Below are 15,045 nucleotides of genomic sequence, written 5' to 3'. Positions count from 1 at the left end.
TAATTGTATTGCTAAACACTGAAGACGGAAGGACTTTTAAATGCTCTGGTCTCATCCAGTCTCCTCATTCACTTTGCCATTCTCCTATCTTACCATATTGGTGTTATTTGTTGAGATATTAACATTGATTGTTTTTCAGTGTTACCAGAATTGATTGTGACAATTCACCTGCAATTCTTTAGTTGCTGAGTTTGTATCTCAGCCAGGTAGGTACCTTACTGATGAAAGGCACGGACCACATCAGATCGGATCATAAAGCCGGGCGCTAGGAGACCCCTTCATCTCAGTGTGAGTCATGCTATGGGTAATACTAAAACGGTTAACACCCTTGGATATTTTTTGGGTCGAGCGGATGACACTATTGTGTTCAATAAAGGACTTGCAAACTTCCTATTATTTAGAATTTGTTGGATCCAGTTTCAGTCTTCTTTGCTGCCTCCAAACTGGCCAGCAGCGCCCTAATGTCAGTTCAGTTTACCTATGTGGAGCAAGGACCAAGCACAGATTAATCAAACTTAATCAGTGCCTGTTTGCTGCTTCCGATGTGAATGTTCTCCTCCCCCTCGCCACACTCTTCCCTCTCCCCCCGTCTGGTTTCTCAGTTATTGATCTAAGCGGATCATAGTGATGTCCTTTCGAGAGGGTGTGTTTGGATTGGAAAATCAGGCTGTGCAAAGCACATAAACATCACTCGACATGTGCGTGAATCAGGATGAAAATAAGTGGTACGAGGCACTGTCATTTAGGAGCTGTCCTCCATCCACAGTCCCCATCTGCCATCCCCGTGGCCACCTCTCAGCTCCCAGTTTTCTGCAGCTTGTCTTTTCTCTGGCCAAGATTCCCATCTGGACAGGAATGTAATATTTCAACAATTACATTTTATTGGAGTCGTCGACAGTGGACTGCAGGCTGCCTGGATTCAAACAGGGCTATTTTAGAGCTATTTTGGCAAAATTCTTTAACCTCTCAACACTATTCAAAGGGATCTTAGGTGGATTTAGCCGGACTCATTACTGAAGAAATGCTGTTTTTCAGTTGAACATCCACAGCACATCAAAGCACGGCAATGATCACGTAATCGGAACAGTTGCGCGCCACCATGCTAAAATCGGACACTCTTTTGCAATGATTCTCCTTAGTTTAATAATTGTATTTCATTAGGGAGAGATGTGGGGTTATGGCCAAAGCTGTCACCTACGGTGATGGGAAACCAGGTTTGTGTCTCGGCAGTGACTCAACATCCACTAATTTTGGGCAAATCACTAAGGGGCATATTATCAAGGGATTTATCTCCGCTTTTTTGGCTTTAAAAGTCAAGAAAGCGGAGATAAATTTATCTCCCTACCAGCAACAGGGTGCTAACACGCAAATTCGCATGTTAGCACCCTTTTTCTCTACGCTTCCCCTTGCATCTCTAATGAGATGCAAAGGGGGCGTTCCAGAGATAAATAATAGGAGAAATGTTGTTAAGCGACATTTCTCCTATTATCAAGGATTTCGCTAACCCTGTTAGTGATAAAAAAAAAGCAGCGCTAACCACGGTTAGCACTGCTTTTTTTACACCTGATATTTTCCTGACTTAGCCATGATATCCTATGGAAGGTGGATATCATGGCTAAGTTTGTGAGCCCCTATCATCAAGCTAACGTCAAACTTCGAGAGATTATCGTTGGTTTTCCAGCGATAATCTCTCAATTGGCAGTTAGCGTGAGGATTTTTATCACTTCTGAGATAAACCTTGCTAATAGCAAGTTATCTCTGCGATAATTTCCGGCGATGCTTAGCGTTAAAAAATTCGTTGCTAAGCATCGTTAGCGAGAAATATCGCTTAACGTTGGTAATATGCCCCTAAATCTCCTAATAACTTCATGACAGCACTTTTGGCTATTTAAAATGGCACAAAAATAGATTTTGTTGTGATGGAGAAACCCCCCTGATGAAACAATGTACATCCATAAACTTACTCTAATGGCCATCCTCAGAGCCTCCTCTGCGAGAAGCAAAGACAGAAAAGCACCCAAAGAGAAGTTCCACAAAGACCAATTGCAGCACTTTTTTTTAAAAAGCCATGAAAAATCAGAGCTGTTAAATAATAATTCACCATTAATATTTGTTGTGGTATTAATATTAGTGAGCCGGGCTCGATTTGTTTTCTCCCTACCCCACACCATTAGCTCATCCCCTCCTCCATGCCCACAGCCATGGAAAGCCCTGGCCCAGCTCCTGCTCACCTGTGCTTACATGGACACTTGAGCTCTGACCAATACACAGCTAATTATGGAGGCCAATAATTCAATACAGTATGACTGTACTGTGGCTGTGACTAAATCACCTGAAGCCAATTAAACCTTCTGTCTTTTCAATTTGAGAAGCCTGAGCATTCAGTGAATCGTGTCATTTAGAATCGGGCCTGTCTCAGACATAAATTTGTAATTTTTTTAGGACTCACCTGAGACATACTACACAATGACAGGCCATACCATACTATACAATGACAGCCTATACCATATCATACAAAGGCATCTCGAAACATATCATACAAAGACAGGCCATACCATACCATACAACGAAAGGCCATACCATAACATACCATACAATAGTATACAATGAAAGTCCAAACCACACTGAACTATACTATACTATACAATGATAGACCATACCATAATATACAATGACAGGCCATACAATATCTTACCATACTATACAATTACAGCCCATACTATATTATACCATGACAGGCCATACCATACATACCATACCATACAAAGACACACCATACTATACAATATCATGACAGGCCATACCATATTATACTATACTAGCAGCCCGTCCCGACGTTGTCAGGTATGAATTGCTGCCGGCCAGTAGTATATTGTTTTGAAGGATTTCGTTTTGATAGCATTTCTTATCTGTGACAGGCCTGTGAAACGCTCCGATTCACAGTGCACTGCTGATGCACTAAAGAGTGCGCGTTCAGTAGTGTGTGAACTCGAGTTTCCCTACTTTATTTTTCCTTGCAATATTATATAACGCGAACTCGACAACATGGCATGAGCACAATTTACATTACAGAAGAACACATTCCTTTGTGGTTGGCACGGGGAGACAAAGCGATTTGCCTGGAATCACAGGATGTTGAGCTGATGCCGAGATTCGAACGTAGCTCCCCAGCTCTAAAGTTCGCAATACTAGAACTTGTGGCGGGAGGTGTGTCTAAAAGTGTATGTCAGTGCTGGCCATCAATGAGAGAGACCTGTGCATTTTTCAAATGGGTGGTGAAAAGATATGAGTATGTTGCTGGAGATGTGGGCCGCCGTGCCACCAATGTACTTACCGGGGGAGGGTAAACACCGATTATTCCGCAACTTTCTTTCCGCATACCATCACTCCGCATACTTTCATTACGAAAGTACCATGACTCCGCAATGCCATTATAACGCATGGCATTACATTTTATATGCTTTTACCACGCATACATTTACAACGAAATTCGCATCTCTTCTGCAGGGTTCCCCCCGTCACAGAGTACTCTCCCCAACTGTAATCATAGCGAATAAGGTGAGCCGGGGCTTAGAACCGCTGTTGGAATCAGTTGAGCATGATGGCAATGTGCATCAGGTGTCCCGGTTAGCCTCCTGCAATGCGGGCCCAATAGGAAATATTAATGAGGTTCCGAGGCCAAGTGGGAGCATTAAAAGGAAGTCTAAACCAATAGTCAGGCAGGTCAAAAAAATGAAACCGAATGTACCCCTTAAATCTGTAATCAAAAATAAGGTAGTTGCTGGTCAACTGGAAAAAACAACTAACCAGGACACGTTGGAAGCTTTTAAAACCATTATGAGTTGCATGCTGGATGAAAGGCTGAGTCCCATTGTGGGTAAATTGGACCTTATTGAGAAAACTCTGGCAGATTTATATAAGTTCTCACCTTTTACACCTACACCTATTCCTAATTCTGTACTTACGATTCCAAATGTAGTTACCACGACGTCATGTCTTACCCCTCCACCTGCAGCAGTGACAGCCTTCCAACCTACACCCAGATATGTAGCGCAACTGTGGCCAGAAAAGATCTAGGCGGGGATGCTGATGGTGTGAGTAAGGGACCTGATAGCATTAGGGCCCAATTAAACATCGGGCAGGGCCAGGCTCCGCAGAGGATAGGAAGAACAATAGCTGACCATCAGGGAACCCCAGACTTTTGCCCCCACTCCTGGAACTCAGAATCCAGCAGTGGTTGACCTCCCACCACAATCTACGCCCCTGGTAGTGATTCTGACAAATGTCCCGCCACTCCACCCTGGATCTCAGGAAGAGGTTCTCCAACTTAGAAATAAGGTAACCCATTGGTTATCTTGAAATACATCATTGGGGCCCATGGTAGAACGTAACATCTTAATGGTGCGCCGAGTTGGGTGGATAGGGAGTTTGCGGAAAAACGCAGGGGGCGATTGTAATATTGTGAATTTTAATTGTCGCTACCTTGTGAATAGAATCCTCCGGGAGGTCTATCTCAACTCTTCTATCAGCGACTTTGGTATAACAGCCCTCCCATTAGGCTTCTTCTATAAGGTTGTTCCTAGAGGCCGGAGGAACTCAATCATGCCACTTGACGGCAGGGTTTCAAGATCTACTGGGGCGGTGGGGATGGCCTCTTTATTTCAATTGGAGCTTCAGGGCGTCATGATGAGCAACAGTCGGGTCCCCGGCTGGAACTCTCTCACAGGTTTTCAGCCCTTTCCAGGCTGGAAGAGTGTGATTGACTATTGCATAGGTCCCCTTCAGCAGGAGCATAACACAAAGGCTCAAGGAATCATGTATAACCAAAGTAGACATTGTGTCAAGGGGCGAGGAAGGGCTGGAGAGGTTCAGCCCCCGGAGCAAGGCCTCTGCATTGGTAGGAACCCAGGGAACTCAACCTAATCAGGACCTTTACAACGCCGTATTATGGAATATCGCAGGCTTAGCTGGGAAATTTGGGGACCCGATTTGGCTGCAGTTTATCAGGCAATTTTCCGTGATTTGTTTGCAGGAGACCTGGATGGTTAATTGTAGTCTATTTCTGGAGGGTTATAAAGCTTTCTACGTCCCAGCAACAGCATCAGCACACGGTAGAGCATTGGCAGTGCCTTGCAAGATCCAGCTAGTCCCCTTCTCTAATAAAAATGTACAAGCAATCATTTTGAAAAGGGGAAGGAACAATTTGTGAATTATTAATTTTTATAATTCCATGGCTCCAGAGGGGGGGTGTAAAATTGCCCAGCTACGCATACTCTTAAGGAGGATGTGTGGCTCTGTTGCAAATAACCTGACGGTAATGGGAGATTTTAATATCCACCCCTGTGGTGATCCAGCAATTGTTTGTATGGAGGAGCTGGGGTGTGCAAAGATGCAGGCTTTTAATTTTGAGCATACGGCAAAGGGGGATGCCCTGAGCAGTTTGCTCAACTCTTTTGACCTGATTTCAGTAATGACAGTTTCATACCCGCACAGCAAACAATGTGTACCTTCGTTTATAGGCCGGTATAAGGGCTCCTTCATTGACCACATATTGATCTCCGGTGGCCTACATAGTCATTTATTAAGGTTTGCAATTATTGAAAGAGCCTTCAGTGATCATAACCCTGTTTGTGTATTCCTGGGAGGGGGGTTGTTGTTGAGCCAAGACAGGATCTCAGTAGCGGGCAGAATGAGACCTACTGGCGGTAGGCGTAGAATAAAGTGGACACAGATCGCCCCAGATTAATTTTATAGCGAGGTGAAAACTATATGTGCTGCTGAGATTGCATCCTGCATATCCCCGATACTTGTCCCGGGGTTGTCCTTAGGGCCTTTGATGATATTACTTTTAAAGTAGGGACCTTGTTAAGTGCTCCTCACCATAAACCCCTGCCCTCCGACCCTAGGTGGTTTGATGCTTCTTGTTCTAAGGCTGCTAGACTCTTAAAAGAAGCCTTAAAAATCACACCAAGAGACCAATCCATGATTAGTGCCCGACGGTGCTTATATAAGCAGGCCCTGGACTCGAGAAAGAGAGAATTGAAGGAGGGAATCTGGCGTGAATTACTAGAGCCCAGTAACTTAGCTAGCAGTTCCAGATTTTGAGGTATTTTTAATCGCCCTCTTTTTGAAAAGTCACGGGAGAGAGAAATGGGTACTAACATAACTGAGAGCAATGGGGTGGCCCTTTTTACTTCTATTTTTAAGGGTGGGTGGGATCCTGAAAGACCCAGAGATAGGGGAATTTTATCTGCTCCAATACTATTCGAGCAGAAGGAGGTGGAGTTGGACGTCCGAGGACTATCTAGCAATAAAGAGCCAGGACCCGATGGTATACCGCCGGACCTCTTTAAGTCTAACCCCCAGTTTTGGGCCCCGGTACTGGCGGGCGTGGTTAACGCTGCAGCCATGGTCGGGTGTCCAGAGTCCTGGGGTACGTCCACGATTGTGCCGGTTTTCAAGAAGGGGGACCGAAATAGCACTTTGTGCTACAGACCAATCTCCCTTCTTGATTCTGTGGTCAAGGTTGTTGATGGGGTAATACTGAGACGAGTAGCCTCCTGGGCGAAGCAAAATGCGATAATTTCAGATATCCGGTATGGGTTCCGCTTGGGGCATTCCACCATATCCCCATGCCTTAACTTATATTTGATCCAGGGTAAATATACAATCGCCCATCAGGGCACCCTTTACATGGCCTTCATGGATTTATCCTCTGCTTTTGACTGTCAATCGGGGGAAACTGCGGCAATCCATGAGGGCCTTGGGGGTAGGGGATAACTTGGTTGGATTTCTCGAGGATCTGCACAGGGAAACCAGGGCAAATGTTAGATACTCCAACGACCTTCGGGTCTCCATGGATTTTAATATAGAGAGGGGCGTTCGGCAGGGCTGCATCCTGGCCCCGTTTTTATTTAACCTTTACATTAATGACCTACATAAGATGTTGGTATCAACAGGGGCCGACTTTCCTTACATGGGTAGTGGGGTCTGCTCGTCCTGCTTTACGCGGACGGTGCAGTACTTATTGCTAGAACCGCAAAGGGTTTGCAGACCCTGCTTGATTCCTTCCGGAGTTTCATGGAGAATCGTGACATTTCAATCAATAATTCCAAATCATATATTATGCTGGTCGGGTCCCGCCCCAAGAAAGTATACCCTTTTAAAGTAGGCATTGACAGGGTGCCCCTGACAACGACATTTTCTTATTTGGGCGTCCTGATGGATGACAAACTTAACTGGGGCCGCTCATCCAGAGGACTAAAGGGGAGGTTACACGGGCCAACACAGCAATCTTCAACTTTGCCACCAAAATGGGTAAGCGTCCTGTGGCGGCAATGTTGAAGTTATTCCAAGCAAAAATTGTGACAATTGCGAGTATGGGAGTGGTCTATGGGGTTACACCGCCACTGATGCCATACAGGTGGCTGAGAATAACTTTGTGGGGCTGCCATACATCAGTGACAACTTGGCTTTGCACCCCTTGATGCTCTGGCTCAACTGTTGGCTGAATGAGGAGTTAGCCCTTAATCACCAGATTTTAAGGGACATTTTGAGTCTGGATTTCATGCTACGAATTCCGTGGTTGAAATATATAAAGAGTTGTTTTGAGGAGTTAGGGCGGCCAGATTTATTTTTAAAACCTGATCTCATCACAATGGAGGATGTGGGCTACATTAAGAAGTTTTACGATGACCAAAAAGCTCGCGAGAGATCACATTGAACTGGGTAAACAAAGTGTTTGCAAATATGTGATGCTAAAAACAATCCCTACCATGGAACCATAACTTCTGTGGCCATTGTCTACCCATGAGGGTTTTTTATTGATCAGGTTTCGTTTAGATTATTATCATTTGCTTTTAACGGTCCCAAAGCGGAGCTGCAGGGGACAAGTGCTAGCACCCTCTGGCTGTGAAGGAGTGCCTCCACAGGACCTGCTGCACTTTGTGTTTTTCTGCACTTTTTACATTGTCCCCCGTAGATATTTTTTAACATCATCATTAAAGAAACAGAATTTTAATCAGGTTCTCCCTGCTCTTTTTTATTTACAATTGTTAAAACCAGACTGTATACCCCTTTGTAGCAGGTTTTTAAAATCAGCCCTGCGATCTAGATTATGTATGGAGTATTGATAGTCACTTTCTGTATTATGTCGTTTCGCGTCATGAGTTTGTATTTTGCACATTGCCCATTTGGCCTGTACTTGTTTTATAACTTGGTATTGGTGCCTATATTTTAACTTTATTGTACTGTAATCGGATTTTTAAATGGTTGTATTTTGCTGTGAAACTTTTATGGTTTTATCTTTAAAACCGAATAAAGTATTTTGAATTAATTGAAAATAGTAGGAGTTAGCAAAGTGAAGTAACGTTTTTATTTTTACCTGTCACTTCTATAACAAATGGCTAATTTGGCATTTGCACTAGATTTGAATGATTTACACTTGTATTTTGTTGCAGTTCAACAAGATGTTGAAATATTGTTTTGGTTTATTTAACACCTTCGCAGCGGGGGTAATTCCCATGATGTGCTGGGGGGGGCGGGAGGTGCGCACAGTGCCCCCGTGCTCATGACGAGCTCAGCTCGTCATGAGGCACAGTGCTCGTGTGCTCATGACGAGCTGAGCTCGTCATGACCACACCCGTTCCCGTGGAACGCTCAGCACATTAGGGGAATTATCCCCGTGTGTGAGCGTTCCACGGCTCATGACGAGCTGAGCTTGTCATGAGCACCGGAGCACCGTGCCTCATGACGAGCTGAGCTCGTCATGAGGATGGATGGAGTTAAACAGTACTAAAACGTAAATGTTTTAGTCTTTACAAACATGGACCACACAAACAAAGGTGATTAAAGAACTGCTCTACCATCTAAATAGCTTGAAAAATATATAATTTGTATACACATCTCTCACAAAATTGTGGTATTGTGACAATATTTCAGTGTAGCGATAAGCCTAGTTTTTGCCAATGTGTGAATAGTATAATTTCCTAAAACACAAACAAAGCAGAAAAAAGCCTGGACACACTAAAGAAACCTCAGAATCATGTGGAGGGATGTTACTTGTACTTAGTCATAGAGATCACATTCCACCTGTTTGTCAAGCACTTTATTGGTAATGAGATTGTATATTGTATAGTGCAGTTGGGGACAGGTGCATCAGGAGTATGGAATTCACATAGCCACACGCCCAGGACATATTGTTTGTGATCAAGGACAAGGTTTCATGTTTATTTTGTCCTTGGGACAAGTAGGCCAACCCCCTGCAGCACACACCCCTTGGTTGCCAGTTTACAGTACATTATGTCTCAGAGAAGGGCATTGTCTGCAGTTAAGGTAAATATCTGTGCCCATATGTTAATGTTGTTCGGACTTCTGTTTACGGTTCATTAACGCAAAGCCTTTATTATTAGGGTGAGAGCTCCAAAAAGATATATTGTAAGCTCGACTGTGCTACTGATAGTGGGTCTAGTATAAAAAGTACACACACTTTTACAGAGTTCAACAATATGAAGCTACAATTACCCTCCAAAACATGCACTTTAGTAGGTTTGCACAGACTTAAAAGGGCATTCCAACACTGAAACTATTACTTACAGCTACCGACAACCCCTGTATGTAGATGTGTGGCAAGGTGGCAAAATCAGTGAATTGCTAGCATTCAAACCCTACTACAGTATGAGCCCTGGCATAATCAGAGGCTATTATCAGAGCTCTCATATAATGAGATTCCTGCCCTAATTTGTCGTCACACTATCCAGCACCAAAGGTACAAGTGGATTTTGATTACAGGACAAGTAGATTTAAGACAATGAAAAAGACTTCAGAAAGGGATTGAAAACCTGGGTTTTCAAGCTACAGGACACTTGCGTTAGAGCCCTAGTGTAACAGTTGGATGAGCTCCCATCTACTCCCAACCTGTTTCCTACATCTCTGGATCAGTATCTGGCGCCTTGATGCTCCTTGGAGCGGTTGCTGCGCGGTACAAATGCTCTATTACATTACATTACATTACATTTATAAAGCAACCAGTCCCATTGACAGGTAGATATTATATTAAATTCCACACCACTTAGGTGTTGAGCGTGTGAGGGGAATGGTGAAGCTTGGGGTTAGAAAAGGCGAAGGAATCAGTAACAGAGAAGGGGAAATGGCGCACCTGATGGAGAAAAACAATACACATAACAGGGAAAAAGTGCAGGCAAATTGAGCTATAGCCTCTAAACCAGCAGCTTTGATAACACAACATAAAAGAGGCACAAAGAACATGCTCTCTCAGTGCGTTGTCAAGAGCTCAAGACAGTCCATATTGGAGGTGAGAGGGGAAACCAGGGCAGGGAGGAGGAGTAAGGAATAAGGGTTACAATACAGTGGAGTCTTAAGAGAGGAAAAGTGGTGGGTAGAACCCAGTATCAGATGAGAGGAAAGAGCCCACCAGATACATCTGTTCCAAAGCCATTGTCCTATATGATGTGCACAATGGGTCACCTCATCAAAAAATCTCAAAAACGAAATCAACATTTTGCCCAAAATGTTTATCTTCAGTCATCTTCTCAAGGTTTGTTAAAACAATATATATATATAGCTATAAATACATCTCTAATTTCACAACATAGCCCTAATTGTTCCTGCACAATCTGAATACTGTCTTTATTCATGTTTAGCTTGAACATTAGCCCATGTAAACAAGTCGTTTCCACACTGGTCCCAAGTTAAAAACAAACTCTAAAGTAGTATGCTTCATATACCTTTCAACATAACTAAGCCTAACACAGCTACACTGAGAAATGCCTTCTTATTATCACCCTTTTCCCATTTACTTTTTCTCCGCAACATTTGATCAGGCTTCAAAAATCGGTCCCATAACCATCGGGTTTTTTTTCATGATAAATGTGTTATAGTCATCCTTGTTCTTTTGACAAGGTTTCAGATATCACCCTCACTCCATTGATGAAGAATAGTCATTTATAACATGTATGTTTTATTTCAATTTAAACATACATATAAACTAAAATTATCTAGATTCTAAAATATAAATTGTAACAGCAAAAAAGGAGGTATCAATTGATTTCAACATGCGTACAAGATTCAAATCATGATAATGCATGTTAGAATTTTAGAAGACCCGTGCCCCCGCCAAGAAAAATGCTTAAAATAATCTTGGCTCCTCTGATGTGGACTCTTGTTACCATCACCCTTACCCCATTTACAAGACCTTTTACAGCATAGATTTGATTAAAAGGTGATCTTGCACTCACTCTAATAAGCCCTCTTCCAATCACTGTCACTCCATTCACAAAGACTGTAGTGATCACCCTTACTCCGTTAATGAGAATTCTTACACCACACTAAATCCATTGTTCAGGACTTACACAACGACCTTAGCCTAATGCAGATGGACTCTTATGATAGTACCAACCCCACTGGTGATGACTCTACATGTAGACGAGGGCTCTTGCAATTTCCCTTCCTCCATGGAGAAGGACACTTGATGTCACTGTACCCCAGTGAGAAGGACGCTTAAATTCATTCTAGCGCTACTGCTGAAGACACGTACTATGACTACTGACGTTTACAATGACCCTGAATCGATTAATAAGGATTCCTACAAATACTCTGACTCTTTTGACGAGGGCTATTACAATATCCTAGATTCCATTTACTAGTATTTGTTTAATCACACAGACTCTGTTGGTGTGGGCTCTTGCAATCTCCCAGTATTCCTAAAATCACCCTGACTCCATTAATGTAAACTCTAGTAGCCAGCCTGGCTTTATAGATGAGGACTTGTGAGTCATGCCATTACTCTGATCTGTTAATAAAAACACATACAATAACTTCCAATACATTGGCTGTTGATAATGAGTCTTATAATTACCCTGGCATGATTGACAGAAGCACTTAAAATCACCGGGTTCCATCTGCAACTACCCTTATAGTCAGCCGTGCACAATCTTTGGGGACTTAGTCACTGTGGCTCTGAAGAAGGGTTTGGCTGCTGCATTTTCTCACGTTGACTGTTTGTCTCTTACAGGCAGAGAACAAGGCGACTGGGTGCATGGCAGCAGCTAAGGTGATCGAAGCACCGACAGAGGAGCAGCTCGAAGACCATGTGGTGGAGATAGACATCTTGGCTGAGTGCCAGCACGTCAACATTGTGAAACTGCTTGAGGCACTGTACTGGGAGAAGCAGCTGTGGGTGAGTGCCGGCATTGTCATTTGTGTAACTTTATAAGTACAGGTCTGCTGGCCTATGGTTGCTGCAGGCCCAGACATTGGGAAGTTTGTCTGCTCTGCTCTGCTACAGTCCTGGTGTCCTGCATCTGCTATGATGCCGGCCCTAATGCCTCTTATATATCCTGAGGTAAATCAGGTATCATGTGTAGGCAAGTAATAGTTGGGCCTAAACAAAGCTACTCCTTTGGAGACAATACGGTTAGAGATAAAACTGATTTCAACAAGAATCAGAATAATACAATTCATTCTGATCTTGTACATTACTCTGGCGTGATCTCCAGCAAAGAGGTCATCCAACTGGATTTTCAAGGAGCCAGTTAGTTCTAAATTGCCAACATGTAGTCGGTACAAATTGAATTGATTGTGACTGATGTTTAGTTATCCTATGAATTAGAACAGCCATCGAGGACGAAAGTATAACTGTTCTCTCAATAAAAGCAAATATAAAAAAAACAAGGGGGAGTTTGTTTGCGACAGTCTCAGAAAACATAGCTGCAAAAGCATCATATGCATTGTACCATTCACTATTCGACCATGAGCATTCGCTCAGGATGTATGATCACCTCCAATAGTGTTCACAACCTAAAGCATTGATGCTAGAAAGACTTCACTTAGGTAGGTGGCTAACAATACCGAACTATAGTAGAAAAAAACGCCATTGGGCAGTGAGCAAGGAAACACTCAATCAAGTCCTGTTCAATTGCAAAAGCTTGGATGCATCACTTATTAAATGCTTGAAAACATGAGAGAATTTTACTAACTTTTGATGTGACCCAGTGCATAGCATAGGCTTGGTACTAGAAGAGCAATCATCCACTACAAAAACTATGATTTAATACTTTTCAAATGTTGCATGTGTGCTGTACAGTGCATCAAACTTGCAAAGTTGGAAAGATGTGGATACTTTTTAATCTTGCCCCACTGCTATTGCTGCCTGCTCACAAAGTTTTTTTTTATATAGTACTTAAGAAATAAACCAGTAGTACGTCAATACTTGTATGTCCCTATGTACATAGTGCAGCGGTTCTAACCGTGTTCTCTTGCAATTATTAATTTCAAATTGCTGCATGTTTTATTAATTAATACGCTCCTCAAACACAATAGCTCAGGCTGTTTTGGACCCTTTGTGGCCTTATATGTACAATTGTTTCTATACACTACAACATGCCATCTTGGCCCCATGCCAGTCAGCAAAACTGACTGAAATGAGGGTCTGAGATGCAGCGGACCTCAGGGGATTCTGGAACCACCGGTGGAGGCGGAGGAACATCCCGGGCAGTGAGCGCTCCGCTGCTGACCCTCGAAAGATAGCAGTGGGGTCTGTGAATCAGCCTAACTTGCCTTCTTCCACGAAGTATAGATAGCCAGCATTCTGCTTGCAATGACCCTAGGGTGGCGCACAGCGGTGCAGACCTGTTAGTTGAGCGGTGACCACCCTGAAACCACTAACGGAGAAAGAGCAACACCTTGGGCATTAAGTGCGTTGTTGCTGGAGCTGCAGTGCACCTTTCAAGGTGGAGGTCGGGCCCTTGACTCAGCCCTGAACTTCCATCCCTCACAGAACCACAATAGCCAAAACTTTGGCAGCCACAGCCCCTGAGTGGTGGGCGATGGTACCGAACTATGGGGCGAGAGGCAGCTGCATTGCATTAACAGCACAGACTCTTGGAGCCTGGGCCCCTACATTGACATTGGCCCTGCAATGCTGTCCACTGTGGAGCCGTGATCACCAAATCTTAGAGCCGACGCCATCTTCAGAACGAAGCAGAGCAGATCTGAAAGATGAGCTGCAACTGTTGTGTTCTATCTAGGACCCCGATCAATATTGTGACCTCCTGGCCCTAAACGGCTATAATCAATAGATATCCCTATAATGGCATAAACGATCAGAGCCATATTTCAGTAACTCGTCTCTGCAGCTCATTACAGTACGTGACAAAGCAGAAGCCACTTCCTTAGATTCCTAGATAACACACCGAGTTCTTTCGACAGCTCAAACCCCCAGCAACCTGGGAAAGCCCCGCTTGCTTTGTTTTGATTAGTAATAGAACTCTTGCGAGCACTGTGAGAACGACCAGTTCTTAGTGACATCTTTATTGACGTCTTATGTCCAAAAACTTACGTCAAACTCGGCCCCTTTCAGGTATAAATAATACCAATGTTGCCTTAAGCAAACACGATGGTGGTGGTGAATACTGGAGCAGAACAGCTGTCCCTTGCAGAGCCCAGCAGATGCGAGAAGCCCACGGACGCTGCCCCTCCTCCTCCTTGACGCGCTGAGAAAGACACTGTCTTTTCTCCTGCCGAGAAAATCCAGCTCCGGCGTTTCCAACCTACCCTTGCGGGTGACTGGAATATGGAGTCCTGAGAGGAGATACCAGACCTCCAACATTCTATTCCAGAGGTACGGTGCTGACTAAACCCTTAGAGAGAATTCTTGAAGCAAACCCTTGGCAAAACCAACTTAACTTAAACTGCTACTTACTTACTCCCTCCCACGTGTTAGGCTTAGGTCAGGTACACTGGAGTAGGCATACTTAGAAGCACCAGTTGAGGACGTTAGCCAAATGTATATATGAATGTATATATTTTATTCATTTTAACCATCTTATGGCTAAGAAACCATATCAATGCTTTTACAGTATTATTTCGCAATACTCCTTTTACTGTACGTACTTTTTATAACAAGTCTTGCAATTGTGGCAATTCATTTCTCTTGCATGAGAAGAAAGACTGTTCAATAAATAATACCTTTTATTGAAAACGCCCGTCTCTCTATTCTCTGCATAACTGGTGAAAGTAATTCTGCAC

At 43.5% G+C, this 15,045-nt stretch overlaps 1 protein-coding gene across 1 annotated transcript in view; it reads left to right on the top strand.

Annotated features, from left to right (window-relative positions):
* Nucleotides 1-15,045, top strand: part of LOC147679776 (uncharacterized) — a 275,399-nt gene that overhangs the window by 87,710 nt on the left and 172,644 nt on the right. Inside the window, exon 2 of the mRNA XM_086944753.1 lies at nucleotides 12,032-12,196. Coding sequence (XP_086800879.1) covers nucleotides 12,032-12,196 — 165 coding nt within the window. The remainder of the gene's footprint in view (nucleotides 1-12,031; nucleotides 12,197-15,045) is intronic.

This window comes from Lissotriton vulgaris, chromosome 11, assembly GCF_964263255.1.
Source record: "Lissotriton vulgaris chromosome 11, aLisVul1.2, whole genome shotgun sequence".
NCBI lineage: Eukaryota > Metazoa > Chordata > Amphibia > Caudata > Salamandridae > Lissotriton > Lissotriton vulgaris.
This window is presented reverse-complemented; position numbering and strand designations above follow the sequence as displayed.